The 23,374-nt window shown below is 39.6% G+C and overlaps 3 protein-coding genes across 7 annotated transcripts; all 3 read right to left on the bottom strand.

Annotated features, from left to right (window-relative positions):
• Positions 1-2,716: 2,716 nt before the first annotated feature.
• LOC105280006 lies at positions 2,717-3,915 on the bottom strand. 3 transcript variants are annotated; one of them, XM_011340168.3, is made up of 3 exons: positions 3,602-3,915; positions 3,396-3,492; positions 2,717-2,924 (listed from the first exon to the last, which is right to left on the bottom strand). In XM_011340168.3, the coding sequence occupies exons 1-3, from the start codon at positions 3,746-3,748 to the stop codon at positions 2,848-2,850; spliced, it is 321 nt and encodes a 106-aa protein (XP_011338470.2). In that variant the 5' UTR covers positions 3,749-3,915; the 3' UTR covers positions 2,717-2,847. The 3 variants fall into 3 exon arrangements, 2 of the variants coding, with proteins under 2 accessions (XP_011338470.2, XP_011338471.1); XM_011340169.3 differs by having other exon boundaries at positions 3,456-3,492; XR_002193306.2 differs by lacking the exon at positions 2,717-2,924 and having other exon boundaries at positions 3,034-3,509.
• An 11,499-nt stretch (positions 3,916-15,414) lies between these two features.
• LOC105280004 (dynein assembly factor 3, axonemal homolog) lies at positions 15,415-17,609 on the bottom strand. Its single transcript, XM_011340163.2, has 6 exons — positions 17,022-17,609; positions 16,764-16,953; positions 16,481-16,651; positions 16,154-16,336; positions 15,843-16,077; positions 15,415-15,782 (listed from the first exon to the last, which is right to left on the bottom strand). Exons 1-6 carry the CDS (start codon positions 17,260-17,262, stop codon positions 15,483-15,485), a joined length of 1,320 nt encoding a protein of 439 aa, XP_011338465.1. The 5' UTR covers positions 17,263-17,609; the 3' UTR covers positions 15,415-15,482.
• Positions 17,610-17,738: 129 nt separating this feature from the next.
• On the bottom strand, positions 17,739-23,138 carry LOC105280005 (histone deacetylase complex subunit SAP130-A). 3 transcript variants are annotated; one of them, XM_011340165.3, is made up of 11 exons: positions 22,773-23,138; positions 22,685-22,697; positions 21,923-22,238; positions 21,339-21,574; positions 20,876-21,218; positions 20,376-20,588; positions 19,905-20,295; positions 19,674-19,823; positions 18,648-19,085; positions 18,287-18,480; positions 17,739-18,225 (listed from the first exon to the last, which is right to left on the bottom strand). In XM_011340165.3, the coding sequence occupies exons 1-11, from the start codon at positions 23,017-23,019 to the stop codon at positions 17,977-17,979; spliced, it is 2,790 nt and encodes a 929-aa protein (XP_011338467.1). In that variant the 5' UTR covers positions 23,020-23,138; the 3' UTR covers positions 17,739-17,976. The 3 variants fall into 3 exon arrangements, with proteins under 3 accessions (XP_011338467.1, XP_019887403.1, XP_019887404.1); XM_020031844.2 differs by having other exon boundaries at positions 22,371-22,874; XM_020031845.2 differs by having other exon boundaries at positions 22,408-22,874.
• Between the last annotated feature and the right edge of the window lie 236 nt (positions 23,139-23,374).

Genomic DNA, 23,374 nt, shown 5'->3' with positions numbered 1-23,374 from the left:
TTATTGTGTTGCGATCTGTCAAGTAATTTTTTTTGGCATCACATCAAACATGGAAAATCAAAGTGAGCATTTTCGTAATATTTTGCTTTTTTACTACCGAAAGGGTAAAAATGCAGTGCAAGCGAGAAAAAAATTGTGTGCCGTGTACGGAGAAGATGTATTGAGTGAACGTCAGTGTCAGAATTGGTTTTCGAAATTTCGTACTGGAAATTTCGATTTAAAAAATGCACCACGTTCAGGTCGGCCAATTAAAACTGATGACGAGAAAATAAAGGCTCTGGTGGATGCAAACCGTCGCATAACAACACGCGAAATTGCTGAAAAGTTAAATTTATCGAATTCGACTGTTTACGATCATTTGAAACGCCTTGGATTCGTTTCAAAGCTCGACATTTGGGTTCCACACAATTTAAAGGAAATTGACTTGATTGACGCATTACCATCTGCGATTCATTGTTGAAATGTGAAGAAAATGAACCATTTTTTAAGCGAATCATAACTGGAGATGAAAAATGGATTGTTTACAACAATGTTAAGCGAAAACGATCATGGTCCAGGCAAGATGAACCTGCTCAATCGACATCCAAGGCAGATATTCATCAAAAGAAGATCATGCTTTCTGTATGGTGGGATTGGAAGGGAATCGTATTTTTCGAGCTACTACCAAGCAACCAGACGATTGATTCGAAAATGTATTGTCGTCAGCTGGATGAATTGGATGCTGCCATCAAGCAGAAGCGACCGGAATTGACGAATAGGAAAGGTGTCGTATTCCATCACGACAATGCCAGACCACACACAAGTTTGGTCACTCGCCAGAAGCTTTTACAGCCTGGATGGGATGTGCTACCACACTCACCATACTCTCCTGATCTGGCACCATCCGATTACCATTTGTTCCAGTCTCTACAAAATTCTTTGAACAATGTAAACTTCGATTCAAATGAAGGCGTCAAAAATCACTTGCTTCAATTTTTTGTCAATAAGGAGAAGGACTTCTATGAGCGTGGAATCTTAAAGTTGCCAGAAAGATGGCGAAAGGTAGTGGAACAAAATGGCCAATACATCACTGAATAAAATTTATTCTAAATATGAAAAAACCGCCTTTCATTTTTCCTTGAAAAAATGAAATAACTTTCCGAACAACCCAATAGTTTTTAAAATATAAGCTTGTAACACCTTTAGTAATACACCCTAGCTGTATATTACTTATCTTATGCGAGATATTTAGCAAAAATAATAAGACCAGCTGAAATTTTGAGCCATCTGTTTACGATACAGAGTAGCACCGTAGTAATTACTGAAGATAGTGATGAAGACTGATCAAAAATTAATTTGTTGATCACATTCGATAAAAATTATGATTTTTGTATAAAAATTCTTTCTAGAATCTTGTTTGTATAATTATAACTATATTTGTATTGAGAGAAATAAATAATTTTCTATTTTACTGCAAAAATAAAAGGAAAAAATTGATTTTTATTTTTTTTCATGATGTTGCACAAACTTGAAAAAATTGAAAAAATTTGAGAACAATTTCATAAAAGAGAAGAGTTTTCTGTGAAAGTTTAGCGATTGTACCTCGAAGAGAACATTTCGGAAAAGTTACTTTTAATTTTATTATTTTTTTGTAAATGGAGTTTTAAATCGGGAACTATGAAAAAAAGTTTTTTTATGTCTTATATTAATAAGTCTTTTTAAAAAAAATCGACAGAAGTCCATCTATAATATCTATGGAAGAAAAAAATAAAAACTGAAAATCGCATTTTTTTCAATAACTCGAGAAATAATACAATTAAAGGACTGAAATTTTAAGAAAATGTTTTTGTTATAATGACAAAATAACAGTCCAAGTGTCGTTCCAAAACTCGCTGGGGGCACTTTTAGTATGCTTATCCGGCCATGGCCCTTGTAATTATTCTTTCTAAGCAAGTATCAAAATTATTATTTCATTATTTACTAATTTTTGTTACTTAGAATTAAGTAAAAAATGTTATGTTGACATAGGTATAAATAAAAAATTATATTCAATTATAATTATTTTTGTTCAATTAAATACAAATGAGATATTCGTTGCAATTTTTCATTTATCAATGTAATAAAATATTAAGAAAGTAATAATACGAATAATATTACTAATATATTTGATTTATATTTGATTAATATATTTTATTAGTAATTTAATTAATATTGAATTAAAAAATTATGTTTCTTCCCGCTAGTACTGCAGAAACTTCGGTACATTAATATATATGTTAAATTCAGCGGGCTGCGCGGGCTTAGCCGATCATTTCAGTGGGTCGCGCGAATTGGTCTACGCGGGTAAACGCTTTCTAAGCGCGGGCTTCGCGGGCCGGACTTGAAGCGACCCATGCAGAACACTGAACGTAGCAAGATAATATTTTTTCGAGCGGGCTGCGCAGGTTGGCCCTCGCGGGCTCATGCGTCTCCGGACTTTGAGTCCTTGCGCGGGTCGGACTGTTTTGCAGGACTCTGGTCTATACTATACATAGACGTATAATATATAGACCGCGCGGTCCTATACTCCACTGAAATATATATATACTGGAATGGGAACTGGGCTGCCTAAAGCGAGCCGACAGAGAGAGGAGATTTGGGGTCAGCCTGTCTTTGTCGTACAGTCATGTTCAAAAATGTGTACTTAACCTAAAAACTTATGGAGAAATAACCGGAGGTGTCAAAATATCAGTTTCAATAATGTTTAGAAGCATTTATATTGCAAAGAATGAAATCATTAAATCGCTTTTACAATGTTTTTCAAAATTGTTGTCATATGAAATTATACAAGTACCTAATTAATTAGTTTATTACTTGATCATTAATAAACTAATTCTGGGATTTCGTAAAATCATCCAAGTCGTCATTATCCTTTCTATTTTGACGAACTCCGGTCATTGAAATGTCTGCGAAAAAGATATTTTATTAAAAATTCAGTAACATGTATTTTAAGAAACAATAATCTAGTGCGGTCCATAGATTAAGGAAAAAAAAATGTAAGATAAATACCAAAAATCCATTTTTATCCATTTTTCCAGGTACAAAAAAAACATAAAACTTCATAATTTATTATAAAGAAACAAAATTGCGCAAAAATTAGTCTTATACAATATTAAGGTTTTAACACTTAACACTTAAGAAACAAAACTTTTCGAAGTACCATATAAAGAGTATTACATTAATGTTTAACATGATATAAATGTATACAAATAAATAACAGTTATGAAATAATATTAATATCACGTTTTAGCGCATCGTTGATAGATTAAATGTAAATCATTTTAAAACTTAAAACTTAACATTACTTAACATTACTTTAATAAGCAATGTATATAATTTTCAAGTACACCCAAAAAAATAGCAAAAATATATTTTACTTTCACTTGAGAAGTAGAAGATGTAGATGGTAGGTTTTTTTTTTAACGCAAGGTGCTCACTTGTCTTTAAATTATCCTCTGCACAGATTGGCGTAATCTAGAATTCATTAAAAACTAATTGATATAGTCGTATATATAGAAAAGAGTGATACTATTCACAAAAATAATCAAAATAAAGTTAATTAAATTAAAATTAAGTCACTCACTTTGGATACTTCGTTGCCTTCAAAGTGACGTGGCACAGCATTCTTTTTTAATATCCGATTCTTTTCGGAAGGTGCAAAATCAGTCATTAAAATGTGCACTGCAAATAAATGAATATTTTCCAATACGACTCTTGCTTGGTACGACATTCATCCACTGAAATATATATATACTGGAATGGGAACTGGCCATAGACATAGTAAGAATAGACCGAGCGTGTTCTCAACTTGGCAGTAAATCACAGGTAGAAAAAGAGAGAAAGCAGGCGAAGGATTGCTCTCTCTCTCTCTAAGGAAAGAAGAGTGGTGGTAAGAGCGGAGAGTGGGGAAGACGCGAACAAAGAGAGAAAGGATCCTCCACCTACTTTCCGTCCTTTTCTAGCTGTGCTTCACGTTTTGCGCTTCACGCTCGGTCTATTCTTATTATGTCTATGGAACTGGCATAGCAAGCCCATGAGCGGAAAACGAGCCAGAGACAGAAGAGTTTGGGGTCAGGCTCTCTCACTCTCTTCGTCGTTGTGCCTGCGCAGAACGCTGGTAGTACAAGCGGTGGCAAAAGTTTATACTAGTTGACAGCGGTATGCAATATCTTGGTGTAAACCCTTCGAAAAAAATACTAATTTTAAGTGTTTTAGTGTTTAATGTTTTATTATATAGGTTTTATAATATGAACTAAACATGGTGAAAGTGTGTTGCGTGAAAAATTGTCGAAACTTTTGGATTCCTAATACTAACCTCACATTCCACACGTAAATATTTTCTTAGATTATTCAACTCTTCATATTTCATTTATGTGTATTATATAATAAAGCAATGTATCTGAAATCATATTTACCGAAATGTTAATGAATACAATTATTTTAAGATTTCCATGGAGTAATAAACAACGCTTGGAGGAATGGATGAATGCACTGAAATGTATATATACTGGAATGGGAACTGGGCTGCCTAAAGCGAGCCGACAGAGAGAGGAAATTTGGGGTCAGCCCGTCTTTGTCGTACAGTCACGTTCAAAAGTTTGTACTTAAGGGGAAGCTGGAGTTGCTAGTGAACTATTTTTTCACTATAGCGATGGTAATTGCAGTTTCGAAAATTCTCTTTATTGCTTGTGCAGAATAAAAAATCCTTTTCCACAAATGAAGTATAGATAGAAAGAAAGTCCGCTCTACAGGGGGTTTATTACGTATTTCTTCACGGAGTGAAAATGTGAAAAATGAGCAAATTTACTAGAATATTTATAATTTAATTGGTCAACACCTAGTAAATGTGCTCACTTTTCGCATTTTCACTCCGTGAAGAGATACGTAATAGACCCCCAGGACTTTATATTCAAAATGGAAAAAAGTTAGAAAGACAAATGCAAGTTTTTAACTTTTTTTCCATTTTGAATATAAAGTCCTGGGGGTCTATTACGTATCTCTTCACGGAGTGAAAATGCGAAAAGTGAGCACATTTACTAGGTGTTGACCAATTAAATTATAAATATTTTAGTAAATTTGCTCATTTTTCACATTTTCACTCCGTGAAGAAATACGTAATAAACCCCCTGTAGAGCGGACTTTCTTTCTATCTATACTTCATTTGTGGAAAAGGATTTTTTATTCTGCACAAGCAATAAAGAGAATTTTCAAAACTGCAATTACCATCTCTATAGTGAAAAAATAGTTCACTAGCAGCTCCAGCATCCCCTTAACCTAGAGATCCTATAGTATAACCATTGAACTATATCCTAACTGGAATGAGCACTGCTATTGTTCTCGGGTCACGTGACCCGTTTAGAAAGAGAGGGTGAAAGCAGGGTATAGCTGTCCTTTCCCAACCTGTAGCCGCCATTGCCGTTTAGACAAAGACGACACGAGAATAGGTATTACTGTCCTTTCTCACTAAACGGCAATGGCGGCTTGGCGCTCATTCCAGTTAGGTTATAGTTCAATGAGTATAACAGAGATGCGCCAATAATCACGTGATTGCAATATTTTGCTGATTGGTCAGAGTAAATTGTATAAACGTAGCCGCTGCCATGTTGAATCTGTCACTATCTTCCATACAAGTTTGTACCAACGACATATTGGGTCATTAAGTATGAAACTTTACAAATGTAAAAGCGCCATCTTTAACATTTGTTATCACAAATTTGGCGCCAGACGTCAGTATCAGGTTAGGTTAGTGTGATAGATGTATGTTCGCTCTTCAAATGTCATATTTATTTGTTCAAATATCTTCATTAGTTTTATTGGTGGATTCTTTTTTATAGAACTATGGAAAAGTCCAAAATTCGTGTGATTTATGAATATGATGAGTTTCGCCGTGGAACCACAGTGTCGGAGACAGCTCGTAATATCAACGCTGTATTTGGTGAAGGTTCAACTACTAAAGCAACGGTGGGCAATTGGTTCAGAAACTTCAGAGATGGAGATTTCAGCCTCGCTAATGAGCCACGTGGAAGACCAAAGACGAAGGTGGATAATGATCACTTGAGAGCCGTAGTAGAGTCCGATCCATCTCAAAATACACGTGAATTGGCATCGATATTCAATGTTTCCATACCCACCATATTGGTTCATTTAGCTGCAATTGGTAAGATGAAGAAGTTGGACAAATGGGTCCCGCACGAATTGACCGATGCGCAGCAGGTGCAACGTCTAGAGGCTTCACTTTCTTTGCTTTCCCGTCACAAAAATGAATCTTTTTTTAATCGAATTGTGACCTGCGATGAAAAGTGGATACTCTACGACAATCGTAAACGCTCACATCAGTGGTTGAACGCTGATGAACCACCGAGACATCACGCGAAACCCAACATTACACAGAAGAAGCTTATGGTGACTGTTTGGTGGTCCAGGTCAGGTGTTATCTACTACAACTTTATGAAACCTCGTACATCGATAACGGCTGAAGTATATTGCAAGCAACTGGACGAAATGATGCAACTTGCTATTAAACAACCGAAATTGGTCAATCGGTCAATGCCAATCCTGTTGCATGATAATGCTCGACCGCACACTGCACGACTGACCGTGGCAAAGCTACAGGAGTTGGAATTGGAAACTCTCCGTCATCCACCATATTCACCAGATGTATCACCTACCGACTATCACTTCTTCCGGAATTTGGACAACTTGTTGGTGGGAAAATTCTTCAATTCTCAACAGGCAGTCGAAACAGCCTTCCGCGACTTCATCGATTCCCGTACTCCTGGCTTCTATAGTAGAGGCATAGACCAACTACCACTAAAATGGCAGAAGTGTGTAGATAACATGGGCGCATACTTCGATTGAAAATAAATCATGTCCATGTGCCAAAAAATGCAAAAGTTTATGTTCTATTTGTAAAGTTTCATACTTAATGACCCAATATATAAATAGACCAAGCATTCCCTCAAAAACGTGAAAGCGGAAGTTGGCAGCGAGACTGAAGGACAGAGCTACTTTGCGTCTACTGCTCTCTCACTTCGATGTACGATGTAGAGTGAGAAGCAGTAGACGCAAAGTAGCTCTGTCCTTCAGTCTTGCTGCCAACTTCCGGTGAGGGTCTGCTGTAGAGAGAATGCTTGGTCTATTTATATATGTCGTTGGTTTGTACATGTTTCTTTTGACGTCTTTATTTTTCATAGTCGTTTATGTAATGAATTATTTTTATTTCTTCATTAAATAATGTTTTGCATTAATTGTCGCTTATTTTGTGCACAGAATTTACCATGCCAACCAATTGTGCTGCAAATCGCTGTACGAACAACAGCAACAAAGGTTATGCAGTATTTAATTTCCCAGCAAATGCAGATTGTCGTAAGAAATGGATAGCTACTCTTTCAAGGAACCCCGATTGGCGACCCACAGCCTCGCAAGGAATTTGTGAGGTGAGTGATACTAATAGAAATTTACTGCATAACCTTTGTTGCTGTTCGTACAGCGATTTACAGCACAATTGGTTGGCATGGTAAATTCTGTGCACAAAATAAGCGAAAATTAATGCAAAACAGTAAATGTTTACTTTGACCCGCTCACCTTAAATTGCGATGAAAATGCACTTATTCGATGCGTTTTCGCGTAAAAAAAAGATTTCGCAAGAGAAAAGCGTCGCTCTGCCCCACGAAACGAGATATTACTCGTTAAAGTTGGGCACCGCGTAGGTTAGGAAACCTGTCATATCGACGGTCTACAGGCGTAGCGCACACAAACCGAACGTGCGCGGTGACGTAAAAGTGCGCGAAATTAAAAATGTCGCGCACACTATTGAGGTCCACAGGGTTGGTTAGAGTTAGATTAAGTGTGACAATTAATCTGTATGTATTACAAAAAAGTTAATCACACTTAATCTAACTCTAACCAACTCTGTGGACCTCGATTCCAACTATATCGAGGTCCACAGGGTTGGTTAGAGTTAGATTAAGTGTGACATCCCTCAGGGGTCCAGCCGTCTGGCCTGGACGGCTGGATACGGGTCTTAGCGAACCCGGGGGCACCCGAGCTACCTCAGGGGTCCGGCCATCTTCGCCCGGACGGCTGGATGCGGAACTGGCAAACCCGAGGTTCCCGAGCTACCTCGGGGGCTGCATGACTCGCTCTGCAGTACAGGTCTGGCCAACCTAAAGTTCCCGAGCTACCTCAGGGGCTGCACGACTCGCTCTGCAGTACGGGTTTTGGCGAACCCGAGGTTCCCGAGCCACTGGCGGCTTGCCGCCGGGGAGGACGGCCCGTCAGGGTTCGGATTCGTGGCAAGGTTCTGCGGGAAGGCCCCGGCGGGCCAAAGAGGGGTCGGAGGAGGACAGGCCCGCCCCGAACATCTGGGCGGGCGAGGGCCCCGGGCGGGGCCTCTGTCCGGCGGGGTGGGGAACTCTCCCTGGAACTCTCCAGGGGGTCCGTTGACCCGCGGACCCTTTCCCCCGTCAACCCATGCCGCCGGACATGGGCCCTGGGGGGCACAAATTGGGAGAAGGAGGAGGGCGGCCGCCGGAGGAAACAATGATGGCGGTCGCTCCCCCACCCCCGGACATCCGGGGTGGGGCGGCGGGGGCAACGGAGTTCTGCCCCAACAAGTACGGGCCCAGAGGAGGGGCCAGACCCATGGAGGATGGGTCGGCGGGGGCGTGCCCCGGTGGGGGGCCGCGGCGTGGGGGGTGGGACGCGCATGGAGGTTGTCCCCCTCCCTCTGCGTCTCCTCCGCTCCGCCCGGCTGCCAGGACCTCTTACGAGTTGTGGCGTCTATGCCTGGTACCGCGAGCGCGGAGGGGGTGTGTCGGCGGGGCATGTGCCCGGACGCATCCCCGACGCGTTACGAGGCAGGCCGCCTGGGGGTGGCGGTGGAGTGGCGCCTGAGGGGGAGGGCCGCCGCGTTGGGTGTCGCTTGGAACAGCATGGAGACCGGGCCGAGGAGTACAGGCCCACGCCCTCCTCTCTGCTGCACCCAGGCGTTCCCCCTGGTCGCGGCGGCTTCGCCTCTGGTGGCGCCGGCGTGGGCCCGGCGATCCAGGGGACGGATCGCTGGGCTCATGCAGGGAGGAACTCGGGCGGGTGACAGGGTGCCTTTATCCAAGCATCCTGGGGGGCGTGTCTACGGGGTACGCGGACCGCCCTCACGCCGTGCCGGCGGGGCATAGGCCCCGGGCGTGGGGTTCACCCGTCGGAGTTAGCGCGGCAGTGGCGCGCCACTGCTCGCGCGCACAATGGGCCTCGGGTGGAGGCTGGGAGGCGGGACTCGGGAGGGAGGTCGGGGAGACCTCCCTCCGGAGTCGTAGGGGGTGGGCCTCAACTCAGGGAGTTGGGGCGGAAGGCGCGACGACCCCTGTTGGGGGCAGAGTGTCGGCGGGGCATTTGCCCGGGCACTCAGGTGATAGGTCCTCGGGGCGTTTGTCCGGGCCATCATCGTCGTGGGGTCGCAGGACACCATGACCTCCAACAGGGAGTTTTAGGGATGGACGGGCGAGGACTAACTTGGGAGTGTCAGCTCTCGCCTTAAAACCTCCTCTCAAACATAGAGGGGAGGTCCCCGCGGAGTGGTGGTCTGCCACACTCCGTGGGTGGGGTTAGGGCCCGCAAGGGCAGCGCACCGGCGCAAGGGACAGTACACCCGGCAAAGTGGGGCGCGGATGAAGTGTCGTTTGACCGATCCTGCGCCTCGCACAGCCAGGGCTGGCAGATGGAGGTAGGTTTAATGAGTAAGAGTCTTACACTCCCCCCGCATTCCGCCCAAGGAGCGCGGGGGGGTCCAAGACGGGTTCCTCCTAAACAAAAGTCCTAGTATCACAAATTACTTTAATATTATTAATTTTTTATACTGGGAAAGTATATGCTTGGGTGGAAGAGCACGAGGAGACGGGCTTCGCCCGTCACCTAGTACTCTTCCACATAAAAAAAATAAAACTTAGGTGACCAAAAGTACTGCGTTGAAGTTACAATATATTAGGTTGTTCATTAAGTTCTGCGGTTTTTTTGCCCTAAATTAAAACATAAATCTATTGTACTTATACATTTATTCAATCTAGAATGTATTGTCCATCTTGATCGACCACCTTCTGCCAACGTTCTGGAAGGGACATAATGCCGCGTTTGTAGAAGTCGCGCGACTTCTGCGCGAAAAAGTCCTCCAAGTACGTTTGAATATCGTCCAGTGAATTAAAGCGCTGCCCGTCGAGATTGTTTTGGAGTGACCGGAACAGATGGTAATCCGACGGCGCAAGGTCTGGGGAGTACGGTGGGTGCTGCATGACTTCCCAGCCAAAGCGCTTCAACTTCTTCTTGGTCACCAAAGCAGTGTGTGGTTTGGCGTTGTCGTAGTGGAAGACAACGCCCTTCCTGCTCGCCAATTCCGGCCGCTTCTCCGCCACTGCCTGCTTCAATTTTTCTAACTGAGCGCAATACTTCTCGGCGTCAATGGTCTGACCGCGCGGAAGCAGCTCGAAGTACAGGACGCCTCGCCAATCTCACCACACACTCAGCATCACTTTCTTCGGATGCAAATCCGCTTTGGGAACCGATTGTAACGACTCACCCGGACCGCACCATGACCGCTTGCGTCGAATGTTGTTATATACCACCCATTTTTCATCTCCCGTGACCACCCGTTTGAGAAAGGCCTCCAGCGAGTTTCATTTCAACAGGGATTCACAGATCATGACGCGGTCCAAAATGTTCTTTTCGGTGAGCTCGTGAGGGACCCAAACATCTGCTTTTTTCGACATCCCAAGCCGTTTTAATCGCTGCGCAACCGTTGTATGGGCGATGTCGAAGCGCTCCGCGATCTCCCGCGTTGTCAGGTGTCGGTCTGCTTTGATTGCGGCCACGATTTGGTCGTCGTCAGTGGTGGATGGACGACCGGAGCGAGCAGCATCGGAGATGTTCACATCTCCGGAACGAAAGCGCGCAAACCAACGCTGACAAGTGTCAGCGCTTATGGCCGAGTCCCCGTACACGCCACATATCTCACGTTGTGCGTCCGTCGCTTTTACTCCTTTGCGGAAGAAAAATAGCAAAATGTGCCGAAAATGCACCTTTTGATCCTCCATTTTCAATGAATAGCGCGTACACACAACACGTCAAAACACAACAAAGACTCTGGCGAAATGTCAAGCGTTGTCTAACCTATCACGGAGTATGCGGCAATCCGCGGTTCAGGCGATGCATGCTATCTTTTTCAATGGACAAACGCTATCTATCGAGAAAACCGCAGAACTTAATGAACAACCTAATAGAACCTTGCTTTGCGTGGAACCTCGCTTCACATGAATTGAAAACCTGTATTTGGAATCGTACTAATTGTACTTGCAATGCAAATTAGTACGATTCCAAATAGATTTTCAATTCATGTGAAGCGAGGTTCCACGCAAAGCAAGGTTCTATATATTGTAACTTCACGCAGTACTTTTGGTCATCTGAAAGTTATGTTATTTTTTTATGTGGAAGAATACTAGATGACGGGCGAAGCCTGTCCCCTCGTGCTCTTCCACCCAAGCATATACTTTCCCAGTATAAAAAATTAATAATATTAAGGGGTTACATACCTCCATAGCGGCGAAAAATTGATATGTTTGGGGAATTTTTTTAGGGGGTATATCTGAAATAATAAAGTAAAATATGAATTGCATACGATTTACTGGTCCTTTAAGTGTAAAAAAATAATTAATAATAAATTTTTGAATATTAATAAAATAAAGTTTTGTGACATTAATTGGACCACTGCTGAAAAAATGTCCCCTCAGAGTCGGCATGATATCTTCTTGTAACATTGATGGATCTGACAAATGCAAAAAATTTCTTGTAAAGTAATGTTGTAGTTATAGTCTGTCGAGCCAGATTTTTTAATTTCAAAAAAATAAACAATTTATGCCATGTCAAAGTTAAACTTCATGTTTTCATGAAAAATTTCGGTCTTTAATTGTTTATAAAAATTGTATTAAACAAAATTGCAAAAAAATGGCTCGACAGACTATAGACAAAACGATTACGAAGATTTGAGAGCAAAAAATTTTAAAAAATATTGAAAACTCTTCGAGTTATCGTGCCGACCGTGTCAAAAAAACTGGTTTCGAGAAAAACGCGTTTAAAGTTTGAGAAGTAAAAATCGTGTAAATATTAATTTTTGTAGTGAGCTTAATCTCCCATTCCAATTTCATATTGCGTGCCTTTCTTCTCGATAATTTTTATATTTTGTACAGTTTTCTGTAATCTGTGGGCTGTTCGAGCTTCTTTGCGGTAGCCTGCGCCACACGCAGCAGCTGCGCGCCGCGGCCCGCCTCCTGACGCGCGGTCATATTTATTGTTATATCTTCGTTACGGATTGGAATTTTTCACCAAGTCTTTTTTTATTATATTTTTAAAAGTATAAAGAATGAAAATCAGTAATAGAAAAACTATTGTTTGAAAATTCTGGAGGTATGTAACCCCTTAAAGTAAGAAAGTTTATATGTATTCTGTATTCCATAAAGGAGAATACACCTTTCTTTTTTATTATGCTTCCAAAGTCACTTCGAAAAGCTTCATTATATTCCTTTATTTTATCCCGAGTGGTGGCCGCCACAATTTTTGTGTGTACAAATTGCGAAATTTTTATAAAAAGAATTTCAACTGTAATTTTTGTATGTGTATGAGTGCAAATGGCAACACTGTTTCACTAGTCACTCCAGGATCCCCTTAAGTATAAAAATTATTGCTTCCCAAACTGTGAAAGTGCCTTCCTAAACTTGCCCAAACGATTTCCAAATGATTGCAATAGAAAACATTAGAAAACAATGAGATATATCGAAGATTATAAACATTTTCCATTATATAGGGTATGGTCAAAAAATCCCTAGCGTTTTAGCTTGAAGTCTGGTTGATGACATGAAACTTTATTTGGAGATGCAATTATTATTTCCCAAACTCTAAAAACATTACAGGCGTATTTCCCAAATGATTTGGAGTTGAAAGAAGCGAAAAAGAACACTATTTGGAATGATAACTATACGCTCAACTAATTTTCATTAATTATTAAAAAACTATTATTTCCCAAACTCTAAAAGTGGTTTCCTAAACTTTCCCAAACGATTCCCAAATTATTGAAATGGAAAACAATGAGAAATATCAAAGATTATAAACGTTTTTCCATTATACATATAGCCTATAGTCAAAAAGTCCCTAGATTATTCCCTAGATTATACTGCACGTCTGGGTGATGACTTTCAACTCGATTTTGAGGGGAAATCATTATTTCCCAAACTCTGAAAACATTATAGGCGTTTTTCCCAAATGATTTGGCGTTAAAAGAAGCGAAAAAGAAAATTATTTGGAATGATATCTGCTAACTATACACTCAACTAATTTTCATTAATTATTAAAAAACTATTATTTCCCAAACTCTAAAAGTTGTTTTCTAAACTTTCCCAAACGATTCCCAAACGATTGCAATAAAAAAATGAGATTTATTATATTTGTCTGCTAACTATATTGAGGTAATGAAATGACCCAGACAGCACAAAATGTCCTCAGGATCATCCTGAATATGTCCAGGACGATTCAGAATATTTCGAGGATGTTTTAAGATATGATTCTAAATTTGTTTTATGAAAATTTAGTATGCATTTATAATTATTTTCAATTACGTAGAATATTTAACATAATTAGAAATTTTGAATATTGTAATAAAATATAAATATCCCATAAATATCCACTGGATAACCACAGGATGTTTGTAAAATATCTGGCCTGTCTATATTATGTCAGATAGCTTATAACGTCTTAAAATTATCCTAAACACATCCAGGATATCCTGAGATTCCCGCCTCTAATTCACCAAGCGACCGATAAATGGCCAGGCCAGGCGTGACGTTCTCGCAAGAAACATTTGCGTTATCACCTTATAAATAACCATCCGGAAAACCGATCCAGTACTCTTTTCTTCTTTTCTTTTGAAATCATTATTGCTTGAAGTGATATCTCATTCCAAAAGAGTGAGATTCCACTACACGAAATTTAGAGAGTAATTCATAAAATATAAAAATCTATTTTTTTACAAAAATGTAACTTAACTCTGTCTATCTTTGAGGCACTGATATATAGAATTGATAAATACCCATACAGCACAGAAATCAATTAGGACATATATCCTGCGGACGTCCCTGCGACGTCCCCTGGAGCTTCTGTGCTGTATGGGTTTCGTCCTTGAAACGTACGAATAATATCCCAAACATATCCTATAGAAATCCTTAGGATATTTCATAGGATTTCCCTCGATATTCCAGAGGATCATATACGGCTATCATTTCCTCTTCCTCGGGACATTCAGAGGAGATCCAAGGATTAAAATGGGATATCCTCAGGATATCACACATGTACGTCCTGGATGTTCTTCGGATGTCCTTAGGACATCCTTGTGCTGTCTGAGGATCCATACAGCATCTTCAAATAAACTTAAGACGGCCTTAAATATACCCCTATAACATTTTCTGCAATTGCAAATATGGCAACAAATTATGTTTGCCGGAAGGTCGCAAATGGAAAACATACTTTGTTATTACAATTCTGTTAGCACACTTCCGTTAATATGCAACATTTTCACCGTTCTATTGTCAGATCTGCTCTAATGTTGTCGTCAATTTGACTGTGGAACATATTCGTCAGACTTGGTTCACATTGGAGACCAACTGAGGACACAGTAAGCTCTGGCTTTGGCATTATAGTTGCGCTGATATTTGTTTCTCAATTGGCAACATCCCACAACCAAAATGTTTGCTGGGTATTGATGTTTCGCCTTATCTTCTGCTTAAACGCCGTTCAAACTCGTTAACCGGCTACAAATTTGTGTTCACAATGAACGTCGTTCAATTGAGTTGAACTTTCATTAAAAACTTGATGGAATACAAAATTTCGTTGATCGAAGTTTAAACTCGGTTCAAATTTTGAACTGCATTGGAGGAAACGGGCATATAGTATAAGCTCTATGTTCGATAAGGTGATTTCCCCCACCACTGAAAATTCGACTTCGTTTCCAGACCTGTATGTAAGATCGTGTAAAGTAAGAAATTGATTATACATATTTAGCAAAGTGAAGTTTCACAAGCAGTTGTATAATATATCATAAATATTTTAGACGCTTTGTTAAATTGTTATAGATTTTTGATATATTACAACAATGAAGAAGAATAAGTTTTCTGTTTTACTTCGTTTTTAAGTCCTTTTAAATCGTTTTTAAATACTTTATTTAGCATAAAATAGTAATTATAATCTTAGTATTATAGCATATATAATAAATACTATTATATTATATTTATATATTCTTTGTGAATACTTAATTATTATTATAATATTATTACATATTAATAAACTTATTACATATGAAGGAAATATTATTATCATAGTTTTCATACATTTTTTAAATTGTTTATACACATATTTCTCGATTATTTAATCATTATTTAATTCTTGCAAAAGTGAGCAAGGATGTGGTCATTAGAATCAAAATCGTGGATTGATCGAAGTCCGTTTTCCTGCGCAATTCCCTTCAGTTCCTTTGTGAAAATGTTTAAATCCTCTTTGCGTAACTCTGCCATGCATTTGCGCAATTCCACAATTACAGGCGCACCTGCTGAGGCCAACGGCACCAGATTTGATAGCTGTTTTGTCATATTGTGTGCTACCCAAATTAGATGAAATCTATTTCGATATTCACATTTAGTTTTGAAAGATTCTAACGATGTCGCCGGATGGAATATCACCTAAAAATAAAAGTGGAACAATGAAACGCAAATTCTATCATCGCAGTGTACAAAACATACCTTGTGATTTGGTATTTCCACCCAAGAAATCTTTTTTTCATCCGATTTATGCTTGTCTCCGTATTTCCATGATTCATTCTCCATTTCACTCTCTGGCATTTCGCATACTATAGTACCGTTTAAAATGGATGCATCTCTGTGGGCACCGACGTAGTCGTCACACAATGGTTCCTTCGTTCTTATTTCATGAATTGCACGCATTACTTCTCGTTCAGCGATATCAGTTGCCCTAAACCTTCAATACATTTCAGTATTTTAGTATTTTTGATTTTGGAAACAACTGTTCAATGTTTTTGTGGGAAATGACTTACTTCTTATCTTCTTTTCTCTCGATAGCAGCCCAAGTAAAAAAGGGACCATTTACGATATCTCCTAAATATGCGTAATGTATAAAACCAGGTCCATACTGTATTATGTTATTTAACAAAGTTGGATTGCTCCTGGCTGGTTCACCCTCGACCCATGTGAAAGCTACCCCATTATTCCGCCAAAATCTAATTTTGATAATTCAATATATTTGCACATGGTAATAAACAACATTCTTAGAGCATGATCAATGGATATTGATATTCTAACTCATAATACAGAAAACTTTTCTTTCATTATCATTTTTTGTTGTATACTTTTGCCAAACGTACTTATATTCTTGAACAGAAAGATTAGTGGTGCATCTGGGTTTCAAGACCATGTAATAATCCCAATCAAAAACGCCTTCTTTGCAGTCGTATCTCTTTTGCAACGATTTTCGGATTCTCTGATCCCAATAATTCACGATGGGAACTCCTTCACATGTAGCACGTGCCCAGAATCTTTAGAGATATACCGTATCAGTGCTCATAAAAACATTAGACTCTCTACTACTCCAGAGTAAAGCCCGTTTCACTATATTATATGTCTCACATTATGTATACATTAACTTACTTAAAAATACATTCCAAATTATCTCTTTCTTTATGCTTAAATTTTTCCAACGACAACCACGGACATTCAATAGTCTGAGTTGGAATATTTATGAGCAGTTTGGCACATTTTCCTAAATATTTAGCCGTAGCCGGTCGCAGAAGAGTATTTCCTAAAATTTCTAAGTAATACCGCGTTGCTTCCTGCAAACCTTCAGAATATTGATTATATGATTTTTCTTTTAAATTTAATTGAATAGTTTGCTATTTGTTTACATACCCAAATCTTTCTCCAAGCAAATGTTCAACAAAAGTATCGATCTCGCAACCTGCTCTAAAGTTGGTTCAATAACGTGATACGTAATCGTTCGAACAGAATGCATGTAAGATGATGCTATTGTCTTTACGATGTGCCGTGCATCACCAGCACCTACAATCAGTACTTCGAGATTGTCCGAAACTTGGTCTTTCTTTTGAATTACTTCTTGCAAATCTAACGGATGACTGTATCCCCACCACATATTATGCTTTGCGATTTGTGAAACTTTGCAGGAATTATTATATACGGTTATCGAGTTATTGTCCTTACTACTGTTACGCTGCTGTTACCAAACATGGTTTGAGTTCTGTTATCTCTATGACAACATCATAAATAGCATAAAGGAAGAGAATGCTCACTTGAATTCTCCATTTTGCTGTGTGCGAGCATACGTATGAGTCTGAACCTGATTACGGAAAAGGAAAAAAACGAAACGTCACAATTCTAAAATACGGTTACAATATCTCAGGATTGACCGCACCAATTTTTTTCAAACTGATCGCAATCAAAAGCTTACATCCACATTATATTATAAAAATGCTGTTTGATTTTTGATAAGCTTTAATTCCTGATCCATTTTTCTAAAAGAAATGTGTGCTGTTTTGTCTGCTGACCAGATATGATATTATCAGGGGTAGAAATTAATTGGAGGTACAGAAATTAAATAGAAAGACATTGTGGCAAGATGAGTAGGAGACATTATATTAAAATAAAAACAGCGTGGATTTATATATAATAAAATTATAAACGTATGATATATATAATATATATATAGTGACACATAGTGTGTCTTTTAAATATATAAAACCATTTATTTATTCCTATATGTATAGAATCTGACACAGATAAAAATAGTTTTCTTGTGGATTTAAGAGTTCTTTTTTATAAACATCCTTCATTCATATATCACGCGAACTCATTTATCTCTCTTTTTTTGAGCTCGTTTGTTACCGCAACGTTGTAAAAGATCAGTGATAGGACCCTTATGTTGAAATATAGTGACAAGTTGTGTACGGGCCTCGTTCATGCCTTCGCTAATTAAATTACTGCGCTGCATATTTCCCTTGATTAGTTCATTTACACGCTCGAGCCCATCATTGTGCCTGTTTTTAATAGTTTGCTGTGATTCCAGCAGCATTAACGTGGTTTTCAATTTCTCGTGTACCTACAAGTACATGCAACCCATGTAGAAAAAATTATTTTTTATTAGAATTAGTTTTTATTACCTGCTTCTCGAGATCTGCGATATCTTCCATTTGTGCAGTGAGATGATATACTTTCCAGCCGTTCAATTTTTGTAACACGTGTTTCTGTTGTGCCAATTCAGCAACTGTTGGTCTTCTTTCCTCGCGAGGCCGAACATCACTGGGTCGTCTATAATGATGTAATCTAGTATCCCATTTATTCTTCCAGGAAGAACCTGAAAACCAAACGTAATAAATAAATAAAAAAAAATACATAATAAAATAAATATTTATGGATGATATATTTTGAAACGGTATATATTATACGTAGAAAAAATAGCATGTTTATGCAATACTAGAAAAAATTACTACAAAACGTATGATACAAAGTGTTTATATGTACCTAACAAACTTGGCATAGGTCGTGAACGTATCGTAATTTCTGTTTGCTGAGAAGATGATTTAATGTCACTCTGCACATTCGAGATTTGTTTCTTGTCGGATGTCTTCTCTCTTGATTCGTCTTTGAGGTCCTTCTTTACCTTCTCCTCGGTGATAAATTGCATCTCCTCTTCTGTGCATCTAGCTTTAGTTAATTCTACACCTGTGAGTTGTTGTTTACGGGGCTTTTTCCTCGGTGACATTTCTACAGTAGGATTTATAGTAATTCTAGATTGTTCGGGTTCCTCATCAAGACCCGGCGAAGACGTTGCAGATACAGTTGTAGATCCTGAACTCTGACATCCACCGTCCTGATCCCCTTTTGGTGAGCATGGTGGACTGGACAGTGATCTACTTGATGGCAAAGATGCAAGTACAGGAACTAGATTTTTAGCTGCACCTGATATAAATGAAGATGTTATGATTTTCCTGCGACATAATTATGTCATGAATAAATAGCAAGAAATAGCAAAATTTAGCAAAATAACAGCAGATTTAAAAACAAGTTATTAATTGCGTCTATATGCAATATGGAAAAAATTAAGACGATTAAAACATTTTTTTATAACTGTAGCATGTTGAAACAATATGAATAACTTTGTTATAAAAGAATTTCAAACTCCAAAAATAGTATTTTAATTAATTTAAAATGTTTTCTTTTCTCTTTGGACTGCTCAAGTAGACTTATAACTGAGAACGAGTCCTTTTCTCGCGTACATAAACAATCGTACAAATAAATATTTTCGTAGTGCATGAACCTCAAACTCGAGAAATGTGTTCTAATACAATACAAAACAATTTATTCAATTTCTATTATTGTAGATAGCAAAGACATTTTGCAAAATCGTTTTAGTACAATCATTAATAAATGTTTGGTTGTGTTTATTTTTCTATGTTATAGACATCAGAATAAATAATTTCTTCTTCAAAATGAACAGTGCGTTGCGTCAGCAAGCGTTAAGTTGCTTAGTTGCTAATTTTTTATTACCTTTAATAGGTGAATTGTCATGATCTCTCTTCCTCAAGATACTCGGCCTTGGGGATGCGTTAGGTTTGCTAGGAAGTTCATCATATCCTCCTGGTTCAACAACAAGTCTCACCGGCTGTACTGAAGCCTGTCGATACTGTGAGTACGTTCCTGAAAGGTACAGGCATAGATATGATAAGCCTGAAAATATACATAGTATGTCTATCCATTCGCTCAAGACGACGATTTTACCTTCGAAAGAATAGTACGTGGTATGCGGCGTGGTGTGTACGTATTGTGTCTGGAGCGGCTGAGCGGAGCTGGTAGCCGTGCTATTGTTGGTACCAGTTGATGACACGCGTAAGCTGGTTTGTTGCGCCGGTTTAATTTGTACTGCTTGTCCGATGCTCTGGGACTGCGCGGCAGCGGTCTTGACCGGTGCCGGTGCTGCCCTCACCGGTACTATGGGCAGAGGATGTATGGACATGCCTGTGATTTTCGCCACTGTAGTCGGGGCCGTTTGCAATATACGCATCGCGTTTGACTGTGTACTCGCGGTTGTCGTAATCACCTGCGACACTGTACTGAGGTTTGATAGCGATGTGACGGTCTGCATAACACGCGGCGCGCCTTGTTGTTGAACCTGTTTACATTCAACTTGTTAGTCATCTCGATAAAGAAGTTTTGATCGTAACGGAAGAAACAGCCAATATATGTTCTAACCTGCTGTGAAGGAATAACAATGTGGCTGACAGTGCCGGTCGACGGTCCAGCCACCGTATTAATTGACAGAGGTCGACCTACTCCCGATTCCATCGAACCGACAGTAATTGATGCTGTGCCGCTTATTCTGTTTCCCGTCTCTACGATAGGCGTTGATACAGCTATACGTTTAGTAGTGCCCGTCGTGGTCAAAGGTCTGCTAGACTGAGTAGGCTAAATATTCAAACAGATTTATTAATTAAATTTCTGATTTTCTCAAGTTAACATCTATATACAAACTTAAAAACAATTGTATTTTTTGGAAATGGGTTTGAATTTCAAGTTGAATGTGCATTGCGTGTGTCTAGAAATGTGTAAGTGTCAAGAAAAGTATCGAGGCTCCGAATGTCGAGCCTGAATCGTCGAGGAATAGAACACGGGTCTTTCGCTTCTCTACATAAATTACAGTGAAAAATTATTAGTAATTTTATATGGTATTATTAGAAATATTGTTAAATTACCTGAATATTTTGCGTCGACGATTTTCCGGGTTGCGAAATCTGGGACATGGTTACTACTTGCGGCGTCGATAATCTGTTTTGCGCAACTGGAAGTCTGGTAACGTTGCTGTTTGCTTGCAGAGTGGGCGTTATTAACCTGGACGGACTACCAGTAGCCATGGTTGCTTGCACGGATCTTCCTTGATTTGTCGGCGTGATCAGTCGTGTTTGGTGCCCTGTATATACGGTCGATGGTGGTCTGGAGACTCTGCTGACTGGTGGTGTAGGATGCCTTTGTGGTTGCGCGTATATGACGGACGTTATCTTAGATGGCCATTGATGAGTAGTAATTGGTGTATTACTCCTGAAAGATGTATGTAAATTTAACGATTGTCTGTTCAAGACAATTTTATGTGCATATTCTTATTTCTATTTTTTGTTTCATGTCTTATTTATTTTTTACCGTCTTTTTTTAAAATCATACCCTGGTCTGGTAGTAGGCACTGTCTGTCCTGTATTTGCTCTGACGATAGGAGTGGCAACTGTCGATCTGGGTGCGGAGATATTAGCAACTGCTGCAGGTCCTCGTGGTACATGGTAGGTGGCTGGCATATTGACTGTTTGTTGCGTTAACTGCTGTGTTTGTGGTTGACTTTGTCTCTCTACACTGCTCAATATTGCTGGTGATATTATTCTTACTGTAGATCCTACAGAGCATAACTAGAAAAGAACAATGATCTTGGTATTCATAAATTTTATTATTATATAATTTTATATTATTATTACATAATTATTTTCAAACTCAAAGAAACACTATTTGTAAACAGAGAGATGAGTTAGACATTTTTTGTAATTATCAAGATCAGGAAAATATTTTAATTAAATTTTAATTATTTTAATAAAATATTTTTACTTTACAAATAATATAAATCAAGGAATGTATTATATAAAAATAAAAGTTATACGTATATAACTCACATATATTAAGATATATACATTTATTTATTTTATCACTACATTAATAAACTAATTATAAAAATATACTCTTACTAATAAATAAACTCTTACCGTAGTTGTTATTTTACTGGTTTCAGCGGGCGAAGTTGTGCCAGAAGGTACCACAGGTTTCATTAAGGATAGTTTCGGATTGATATCTAGCGACACTGATTTACCCACCAAGCTGCCAGGTGCTCCCACCGATCCAACGACGGTCTGAGTTGGTTGAATGTTCTGTACACTGCTTTGAACTACACTTTGTACACTTTGCACGCTTTGTACACTCTGCATTGTAGTTAAGTTCTGTGCGACAGTTTGCATGGTGGTCTCCGGCACACGTTTATCGCCGCCGCTGCTCATGGTGCTCAACGTTGTGTTCATGGTTGCACTATTTGACAAACAAAGCGAATAATTAATTAATTATTTTTCATAAAGTGATGCTTGCATGCTTCACAAAAAAAAAAACACTACTGATTCGAGGTTACTAGGATACAAGTGGCGGATACAGGCACGAATTTACATGGGTAATGGAATTAGCTCGCAAACGGTTCCAATACATCGCGCTTAAAGCAGCTCCGAGCCATCTGCGTGATGTTACTCCGAGTCGCTGTTTTCTATCAGAAGAAAGTGACACTTGGAGCGAACGATTCCGGAGGTTACGCCGCTTCCTTCACGTGTGCGAGGGTGTTCGCGAGTCGGTGAACGCTGCATAGTCGATTCGTCGTTAATCTCACAGGCTCCAGGGCTGAAGAGCGGGCCGCGAGACGCAGAACGAAGCATTTTTGATCTGGCAGCAGTCAATAGCGAGCGCGTTGGCGGCGAATATGCACATACCTGCGTAGAGAATCTGGATCAAGATAACATGATCGAGTTATTCACACGTTCGCAGACAACACTTCTCAGATATTCGAGTGATATTCACTGATATTCCGAATAAAAGAAAGCACATTCCAATATCTGTCTGACACTCTCCGCATCGCTACGGGAGAGTTTGTAGCGCGTAATGTAAGCACGGTGCAGGGCAGGTAAGGCAGCCTCCAACGCGCACGAATGTTCCGTCGCGTGACGCGGCCTAGGGAGATTCGTCTTGAATTCTTTGCGTGCACAGCGTGATGGCCAGGGTTGGCCAATTTTAGCCCTGCGAGCAGTTTTCTGCGGGTGGCCTCCATTTGGGCTGCTTTCCTTTTAGGAGACACAAATCGACACAGATTACACACTCAAACCACAGATTAATAGACATAGGGTGTTTTCCATCAACGACACAGTGCGACACAGAGTATCATTCTATCTTCTTGCAATACCAGTGAACAACAAAGATAGAATGATACTCTGTGTCGGGCGTATCCTGTTTGCACACGGAACGATCGTACACCGCACGATTGTACACCGCACGATTGGACACGCATGATTGGACACGTTGTATTGCACACGGAACGATTGGACACCGCGCGATTGTACACCTCACGATTGGCCACCGCACGATTGCGCACGCACATTGCACGATTGGACACCACTAAAATAGAT

Source organism: Ooceraea biroi, chromosome 14, assembly GCF_003672135.1.
Source record: "Ooceraea biroi isolate clonal line C1 chromosome 14, Obir_v5.4, whole genome shotgun sequence".
Taxonomy (NCBI): Eukaryota; Metazoa; Arthropoda; class Insecta; order Hymenoptera; family Formicidae; genus Ooceraea; species Ooceraea biroi.
The sequence above is the reverse complement of the archived record's forward strand: the minus strand, read 5'-3'. Positions and strand labels throughout refer to the sequence as shown.